The sequence below is a fragment of the Meleagris gallopavo genome, chromosome 14 (assembly GCF_000146605.3).
Source record: "Meleagris gallopavo isolate NT-WF06-2002-E0010 breed Aviagen turkey brand Nicholas breeding stock chromosome 14, Turkey_5.1, whole genome shotgun sequence".
In the NCBI taxonomy this organism is placed as follows: Eukaryota; Metazoa; Chordata; class Aves; order Galliformes; family Phasianidae; genus Meleagris; species Meleagris gallopavo.
In genome coordinates, this window is record NC_015024.2 from 8,313,557 (window position 1) to 8,323,489 (window position 9,933).

At 35.9% G+C, this 9,933-nt stretch overlaps 1 protein-coding gene across 1 annotated transcript in view; it reads right to left on the bottom strand.

Moving 5' to 3' along the window:
* DNAH12 (dynein axonemal heavy chain 12) overlaps window positions 1-9,933 on the bottom strand; it is a 63,705-nt gene that overhangs the window by 37,450 nt on the left and 16,322 nt on the right. Inside the window, 12 exon segments of the mRNA XM_019620089.2 lie at window positions 391-574; window positions 1,720-1,829; window positions 2,713-2,832; window positions 3,097-3,342; window positions 4,286-4,525; window positions 4,795-4,947; window positions 5,973-6,145; window positions 6,395-6,551; window positions 6,925-7,044; window positions 8,296-8,578; window positions 8,733-8,854; window positions 9,044-9,238. Of these exon segments, the coding sequence (XP_019475634.1) occupies window positions 391-574; window positions 1,720-1,829; window positions 2,713-2,832; window positions 3,097-3,342; window positions 4,286-4,525; window positions 4,795-4,947; window positions 5,973-6,145; window positions 6,395-6,551; window positions 6,925-7,044; window positions 8,296-8,578; window positions 8,733-8,854; window positions 9,044-9,238 (2,103 nt within the window).

The following is a 9,933-nucleotide window of genomic DNA, read 5'->3' on the forward strand; positions in this document are numbered from 1 at the left end:
AAAAACAAAAAGCATTAGAAATACTACAAAGTAGGAAAACCACACAGGATTATTAGCTCCTAGTCCTTGAACCCATACTGGAATATTTGCTTATTTTTTCTTAAAGTCAGCCAACCAGTTCTGTTATTTACAGTAAACTCTCGAGTCCAGGAAAGGGATGAAGAAATGCTGTCTGGAATTAGGACTTAAAAGCCACAAGCAGGAGCAATGTGAAGTGCCTTTCCTGATTCTGAAAACAGCTGAGCAATAACACCACGAGTTAACCTGAAGTCAGAATATAGTTAAACCAGTGCACTCATACAAGCCCCATGAAATCCATGAAGATAAACTAAAAACTGAAACAAGAACAAAAAAACCATTGCTACATGCTATTTTTAAAACATACATTACCTCATGTGATACAATGTCAAACTGCCCAAAAAGCTGACCCATAGTGATCGATTTGGGGTTCACAGTTCTAAAAACTACTTTCTCTTCTTCACCATAACCACGTTCTTTCATAAGAGACAGTGTATCTGCCAATACATGTAGAACTTTGGTCTTCCCTGAAAAAGACTCCCCTACCAGCATAAAGCTGTTAGATGGAAAGAAAAAAAAAAAAGCCATTAATAGATCTGTCTTGCATTTTAACTTTTGCAGACCACACGAAGAAAAATATTACAACAATATTACTTATATGCTATTTATACATTGTGGTAGATCTGGCCCTCCTTTCTAGAAGAAGCATGCTTACATTCTAAAGGAGTTGCTTTCATAGCCATACATGAACTCGCATGTTTACATTACATATACATCTAAGCTCTACAACTTAGTCATTTTAGCTTTAGATTTACAAAACATTATTTAGGCAGAAAACAGTTGATTTGCACATGTAAACTTGACTGCACAGCCACTGTACACAAGTTGTCCTTTAAAACTTAGATTAAACCCTTAATTTCACTTATTTACAGAATCAAGTATTATTTTCTGGTTTATTTTCCATCCTGGACAGCTTGTAGCAAAGTTCTGGAAGAAGACAAACAGCAGAAATGCGTACTACACAGACAGACAGACAGACACACACACACACACACACACACACTAACTACCTTCAGCCACATTTAAAAATAACTTTACTGGTTATCTAGCAGAGGGATGTGACTGTTGCAGTACCACCCTGAAAGAATTAATTAATGAGCTGAATAACAGTATTCATAAGGGCAACATATTGTTCACATTCCCTCAGTCAGCTTACTGCTCAGTAATAAAAGCTAAGAATAAAATGGCAAAGATGTGACCAACACAGCTGCTCACTACCAGCTAATTGAAGCCCAATCGGACTCCAAGCAGTGGCAGCTTCCCCCTCCCAGTGAACTCCCCCCACTTTCATTGTACAGCATGAGTTACATAGTATGGAATATCTTTGTAGCCAGTCTGGGCCAGCTGTTCTGGTTCCATCCCCTTGTGCAGCCTTTTCATTGGCAGGTCAGCATGAGAAGCTGAAAGATTCCTCACTTGGCAAAAGCACTACTCAACAAATATTATTTTTTCCTTCAATCCAAAACATGGCACCATACCAGCCACTATGACAAAAAATAATTCTACCTCAACAGTAACCGTTTCAACACAAACTGAACCATTCTGCCACTCATACCATCTTTTAAACTTGATATAGATAACTACCATGACATAAACCAAAACGACAGCAAATAAGCTTGTGAAATAGTAAAGAGAACTTACCCATGCCTAACAATCATCATTTCATACGTCTGTATCATTTTCTCTACAAAAGCTTTCACAGGTTGGACGTTATGTCGAGTACAACACTCAATTGCACATTCCAGAAAATCCTAAAATCAAACCAAATTACAACCTTATCATTTCCTACAAGCATTTTTTTCTATTCCTTTTTTTCCTTTTTAAAAACCAGTTCTCATGTTTACAATTTAAGATGTACAAATCTAGATTAAGTATTTTTATTAGATTTGATTCATTGTGAAAATTACAAGTAAATATTCATTGCACCCTATTCCTTAAATTATCATCTTGGACTACAATAGTTTATGATCATTAATGAGGGTTTCACGTAACACTATTAGCCAGAATACAGCAAACACCCCTGGAAGAAAAAAAAAAACAACAACAAAACTAAACTAAAAAAACACAACACTTTCATTCTTCTAATGCTATAACAGGAGTTAACAACAAATTTAATCCTGAGGGGATGTTATATCCTCATCAGGAACTAACAGTGTGCTTGAGCATAATATGGTTTTGTCAGGAGTTTAGCATTCACTGGAGAAATTTAAGAAGTCCATTTTGTCTTTTTGTACACGTTCATCTACTCCCCAGTGATCCTCCTACAAAGGAACAGTGCTTTATTTGTTGCTACAAGCAAGAAAAAAATACAAGTGCAAGGCTTAATTTTACTAAAATATATAAAAAATTATGGATCAATTGTATCCAAAATTAAAATCAGACAGACTCTTATATTTGGTAAATTTGCAGATCAGTTTCTGATTTCTTACAGTCACGCTGGATGCAATGGAACTTGGATGTGAATTATACTCAGATTCAAGAATTTTCTGTGATACAAATGTCAGTGCAAGCATTCTGCAATTTTTCTTATTTTTCTATAACTCATAAATTACATTTATGTGTATTATTTACACCTGGTTACAAAACAAACAAAACCAATACTGTTTAGGAAGGAAAGATTACAAGTTTACTTACTTTGTAGTCTGCATCAGGAAGTTTGATTCCAGGAAATAAATCACTTGTTATACCCATGAAGAGAGGTATATCACATGACAAAAATTTGGGCTCGTTCACATCCTTGATTGATCTAAGAAGCTAGAGAAAACAATTACACATTCTATTAGTAATGAAGAATATACTTCTCAGAAACTAAAACAATCTAATATAAAGATAAAAAAAGATACAAAAGATAAGATATAAAAGATAATAAAAGTAAAACACAATTATCTTTGTTTCATCATTAGGGAAACTAAGTAAGGATGAACAGTGACATGTCAGTGAAGATGTGGTAGAACTGCCCTAAGAACTCTGAGCTGCTTGCATCAGTAAAGTTCCTTAAGAATTATTCCCTGAACTTACCAATACATCCTCATCTTCCTCCGGAAATTTCAGTTTTAAATTCCCAGCAGCCACCAACACAGCTTTAACTGCTCGCATACCATAGTCATAGTGATACTGAGAAGAAAGCTGCTCTGAACAAAGCCTGTAGGTCATTACAATCTTCACTGATAGTGACTTTGCATTCAGAAATCCATATGAGTAGAGAGAAATTTCTGCTATCAAAGCATAGTTAGGAACCATCATGGCTACTGTTCGGAACAGAACCTGAAAGACATACCCAAAGACATATCTTAAGACAATTTTGTGAGGAATGGATTCATCCCACCACAGCATTCCTAATGGTAAACAGTATCAGCTTTCTAAATGAAATACTGCTTAATGAGATCAGGTAGATAAGCTATGGATGATTTGCAACAGTCACAGAATTGTAGAACTGGAAAGCAGGGCTATTAGGACACTGGGAGCCCACAAAATAGAAAAATCACCAATGTTTGCAGATACAGCTCACAACTTGTTAGAAATAAGTGCACTACCATCAAGATCCACCATGAGGTACGATCGAACACAGAAAAGACGTCCTACAGCTCTTATCCCTCAGCACTGTCTCAAGACTGCAATTTGCCCCCACACTGATACATCCCACAGAGTACGTGATATAGATGCATGAGCAAATATACCTCCATTCCTGAAGTAATCTGAAGCTGACATACTTTTCATACTGCATTAAGGCTGCTTTAAGCTAACATTCACAACTCCTGCTCAGTCCTACATTGAGTCTAAAGGGACAGATGCCACACAGCACTGTTTCAAAAAGCCTCCAGATTACTCGGTTAAAGCCAAACTTCCCACTGAAACCATTATTATAGACAAAACGATAATCTTTAAGATTTTATTTCATCATGCAACATAAGGATACTCATTACATGGAGAAGGTTTAGTTCACTAACATTTATTCTATCTGATAAGACCACAATAAATGCTATGCAAAAAATACTTTCTTAAAGCATTTTTTCTAACACTTTCCTCCATTTTTTTCAAATTCTTTCAAAATAACAGTAATTAGGAAAAAGAGAGGCTTAGTATGTCAGTAATTAATAAATACGTAAGTAGTACAATCTGAATTAAACTGAATTAAATCTGAATTAATACCAGCAATATGTGCCTTTTAAAAATCATTTTAAAGCAGAAACATCTTTTATTGTTTTACCTTCAGATTATCTGGAAGTTCAGAACGTCCTGCATAACCTGGATTCATAGTAATAGCTACAAAACAGTTGGGGTTAAGTTTCAGTTCAGTTCCTTCAAAAACAAACTTTTCTAGCTTTGCCTGTATGGCTCTCTGGATGCAGAGGATCTGCTGGGCCACAACAGACAACACTTCCAGTTCAATGCGATTGAATTCATCAAAACATGCCCACGCACCTGATGAAGCCAAACCCTTGAAAAACTGTAAAATGAAGACAGACAACAATACTATCTCTAATTTTTAAGGGTCCAAAAGAAAATAAGAATATCAGCAGTCATTTCTTTTCGTGTTCTAATTAGTGACTTGATAGGATTTCATGGCACAGAAAACATTAACATGTTGAGACCAATATATTACATCCAAGGGTAGCAAACCTCAGGTGACACTCATTTACAAGTTCTTCTGCAAAGTGGGCATCCTACAGTTTCCATCCTAATAAATAAAATGGGAGTTCTAACACTTCTATTTACCTTTCCCATTGCCACATAATCGAGGCCATCAGAACAGTTGAAGACAACACACTGCACAGCAAGAGCTTTAGCTAAATCTTTCGTGGTCTCTGTTTTACCTGTCCCTGCAGGACCCTCTGGGGCTCCACCAAGGTTTAAATAAAAAGCTCCAATCTAAGAAACAGAAATAGTTTGTGAAAATTATTAGTGTGATATTTATGAGAGATTATTTTGAATGAAAATATGAATTTAAGTTGCACTGGTAGACACAATGACTGTATGAAACAAACAAAAGAACACGTATAGGTTATACCAATTTATAAATCTGAAAATTATTTACAGTCTAGAAATAGAGACAACTGAATTTTCCATAAAAGAAAGTTTAGTCTTATACACCATCATGACAATGATCACTCAAACTTTTTTAGATCCAACCTTTATTTTTTTGTTTAGATACAACTTTAAAATCAAAGCCATTACTCAGTTGCTATTCTTTTCTACATCTGCTTCCCATTTAATATATCTTTTCCACTTTTCATTTTCCACACTCCCTTTTGTTGCATTTCTATTCCATTGTCTATTCCATAAGGAAATTTTCCAGGATTATGGGGTTCCAAGATTAAAAGTCTGTGAGTCAAAAAACGGAATGTGACTAGCAGCCACATCACCTCCTTCTGTCATAACCATGTACAGAACCCTTAATGTTTCAACAAATATGTACCAAACGATAGCTAGAACCACGCCACAAAAACTAAATCTACGAAGAGAGCAAGATATCTTCATATGCACCAGTCAGGCCTTCTCAGAGTAATTATAAACCTACAGGGGTGGTGATTTGGTCTCCACATCAAATGTAGTAAAATTTGAAACCATATTCCAGCCAAATAAATTGCAAGAATGTTGTGTTCTTGTTACCTATGAAATGATAAAACCTAGACAGGGAGGTTTTTCTTTAGTATTTCAAAAAACAGAACAGTCCACTAATGTTGAAGTCACCTTGGTGCGCTGTCCAGATTCATTGCTATAGATCCACTTAATGTTCAATAAGCTACAGAAATTGTGATCTTCGAAAACTCCTTTTCAACAGAAATACCTCTCACAGCAACTGAAAGCCCTATGAGTATGATTACAATCAACAGTGTAAAAAATAACATATTACAGTAAACATGGTCTTTAGCAATATTTGCAGAAGATCATACCAAGGTGCGATAACACCTGTCTGTTAGAGGAGTAATGACCAGGCGTGGTGAGTTTCCAAGGTATTCATAAGCATATTTTACATTGCAATTAACGATGCAGACTCGAACGTTCTCTGATTCCCAATAATATCGGAGTTGGGCAAGCCACTTAAAGTCTGTTTCATTCTGTACACCTGATAGACACATAATTAAAAGCAACAATAAAGGAAATTTTAGATAACTGGATTTTCTATCAAATAGAAATTTAAAACTTCGAAATTATTATTATGCTCAGATCTAAGTAATCACACAGTCTTGATACTCACATCTTAAAATTGTTGTCTTTTATTAAGCAAAATGAGATTGGGTAGCCATATTTAATTAACACAGTATTAAGGAATTATAGATATACAGGAATAAAAATATCTTAAATTGATAGGTACCACTTTCAATCATTTCCATGAGGACATCTCTAGCATGAACATCAATAGTAACCAAGGCACCCAGTGTAGTCCTTGTTTGCTTTGACAGTTTTCCTCTTACCAGCTCTACGATATCATTAAGTTGAAGCTGAAGTGTATCATAATAGTCCTTCAAGCCCTGGGAGAAACAATGGTAGCTGTGAAACTGAATATTTGACAGTTTCAAGTGTTTCAGACTTCTTTTCAATAATTAAATACCATAATGGGGATGGCTTATTAAATTCTTATCATATTTTTGCATGAACTTCTCTCTTAATCAGCTATGCATTTATGATTTTAATATATGCTTGCGCTAAACAACAGCATTCAAATATCTGAATCAAAGTTAGAAATTGCTTTATAGAAATTCCATACCAAACTCACATGCTGATGCTTTATCAAATTTTATTTTTACTGTAGAAAGGTAAGATTTGATTAGGCAAAATACATTATCTGAAAAAAAAATAAATATATATATATATTTTTTAAAAGATTATGTATCACATATGTACCTCTGGCTGACTGCAAAGAACTTCATGGACCTCACTGGTCCAGAACATTTGGGATACACACAATACTACTTGTCCAGGCCACTCCAGAACCCAACTTTTTCTCTCTGTCTCTAGATATGCCTGAAAGAGATAAATACAGCATACAAATACAGTGTCAGTGCATACACACCATAACAGGGGAGTTCAGGTGGATGAAAAGCTCAACAAGAGCCAGCACCATACACTTGCAACCCAAAAAGCCACCTGTATTGGGTTACATCAAAAGAAGTCTTGCTAGCAGGTCAAAGAGGTGATTGTCCCCATCTGCTCCTACGAGACTCCACTCACAATACTGTGTTCTACCCAGAGGCACCCAACATCAGAAAGCACGGACTTGTTTGAGTGAATGTAGAGGAGGGCTGTGAAGATGATCTGAGGGCTGGAGCACCTCTTCTACAAAAGACAAGCTAAGAAAGTTAAGGTTATATAGCCTAGAAAGGAAAAGACTCTGGAGACACCTTAGAGCAGATTTGTCAGTACTTAAAGAGAACCTACAAGAAAGCTTTATCAGGGAGAGTAGATTAGACCAGGAATAACTATTTAAAACTATTTAAGGGTAGATTTGAATGAGAAAAGCAATAAATCCTTTACTATGAGATTGCTAAGCCTCTAGAACAGGCAGGCCAGAGAAGTTGAGGATGTTCCGTCCCTGGAAGAGTTCAAGGCCAGGTCGGATAGGACTTTGGCCAGCATGCTCTAGTAGAAGGTGTCCCTGCCCATGGCAGGGTTGTTAGAACTGAGTGACCTTTAAGGTCCTTTCCAACCCAAATCACCCTATGATTCTACAATGTAATAAAAAGTACATATTGTGAATCTACTGATGTTCTTTTATGGAAGTCCTCTGTTTTTATTTTCAAAACGTCAGTGAACTTTTAAATGGCTTTTTATCCACAGATTTGCAATTTGATCTCAAATGTTAGGACACATTTATTTATATTTCCATGTTATGTAAACATTCTCAGTGTGCAAACTTCACACAAGGTTTCTGGCTCATTTTCTAGCTCATGATCTTTGTTGAGGAGGGAGGAAATGTTAATTTATTAAACTCAAATGATATATCCTTGAAACACAGTAATGCTGCAAATCATTTAAAACTAATTTAAATCCAGTATTACAACTTAAATCTTACTCAAACTAAACTCTTATCTCTCTCAGTGGCCTGTAAATATAAGACATGCTAACTTCTTCCTGGTGCCATAACTTCACCTATTTCAACTCCTGTAATCAGAAAGAATTTTAGCAAGCAGACAGCCTTCAAATAAAGGGAAGGTCTATTCCACTGTGTGCTACTGTTATTAAATTATTACAAAACCTATACTACAAAATCCATACCATTCTTGATTTAGCAATAACACTGTGTATGCTCTTCAGCATAACATCTTCTACTTGAATTAACCACTTCTCCACTGCGCCTCGAGCTTCAGACGTAGAAATCGTTGAAATCAATTCAACACGCTCGCCTTCAGAACTATACATTGCTTTTATATCCAGATTGGGAAGGAAATGCAGCTTTGCAATGCCTTCAAAACACTTCTTCAAATGAGGCTGAACTCTGAGAGGATCTTTGGTCTCTGACAGGATTTCCAACATTTCATCATTAGACAAGAAAAAGAAGCTAGAAAAAGATTTAGAAAAAAGCAAAAGTTAAAAAAAAAAAAAAAGGAATAAAAAGCTAACTGAATGACCAGCTACTTTAAGGGCTGGACTTATTAAACAACAAAATAAATGTCAGGAACCTTTGTTTTTAAAATAGCCTAAGCACATCATACCGGGGAAAGAAGAGACGCTTTTTCTCAAGATAAGCATTAAGCCCTTTCATGATTTTGTCAAGAAACTCATTACAGTTCTGAAGCTTCTCCAACATCCCTTCCAAGGAAGTAGCAGCAAGAACCTGTAATAATAACCACATGCCAACTTAGTTATAACTAAGACAGCAGAAATTACTCAATGTACAACACAGTTTTGTTCCTAGAAAACCTAGGCAGCTGATGTAGTCAGACTTTATATATTCTAAAAACAAAAACACTGTTGAAAACAGAGAATCTACTGTTTCTTTTCAAGTACAGTCTATTTTCCTTACCTTTGAGTCTTTGGCACAGTACTTCATAATATCCTTCCACTGTCTATCCACTGTTTGAAAGAGACGCCCCTCTTCTGGCATCTGTTGCATAATATCCTCAGAAGAAAAAATGGGTTCCAGATAAAGCCACTGTGCTTGCACTTTCAGCCATTCATCAATTATGTCCTGAATTTCAAGTAGGCGACTCTCCCATTCCTTAATAAATATTTAAAGAATGTTACCTGAATATTTTTTACACAAGTAGTATTAAAGAAAATAATTATGAAAAAAGCAGATACTGTAACACTCCACTTCTCAAGAAGAAAATAAAACAGGTCTAGCAGTCCACAAAACAAAAAACGTAGCCATATTTAGGTTCTTTCACACACACAGATGGCGGCCAAAGGAGTTTAGAAAATAAAATGCATCTGGAAATTAGTTTTCCGAAATGCAGTTATTGCTTTAGTGCTATGATCTTTTAATAATGTAATGGTTAAGTACCATCCTATAGGTTACCAGTAACAATTTTTGTTCCATCTCCCACAGCAAGCAGCTTTTGGTTTGCCAGTAGAATATAGCAGGAGCACGAGAGTACTAGAAAGACCACAAGATCAGAAGAGATCCAGCCACCCCAGTATCCTGTCTCTAAGGTAGACAGAAGCAGGTGCCTCTAAAAGGGGTTGGAGAAGCTGTAAGTACCTTTTTATGATGTTATTGCATGTTACCTGAACCTGCTTCAATTAGGATTTGCTAATAAATTGAAAGAATTAGGGGGGGTAACTGCAAACAAATTCACCAGCTTCTCTCCTGGCCACAGACAAGGTATTTGTACCACTAAGACTACTCTAGCCCTGCAAAAAGATAAGCAGGTGTAAATTGATCCATCCCTGTTCTGAAGCCTGATTTAAAAA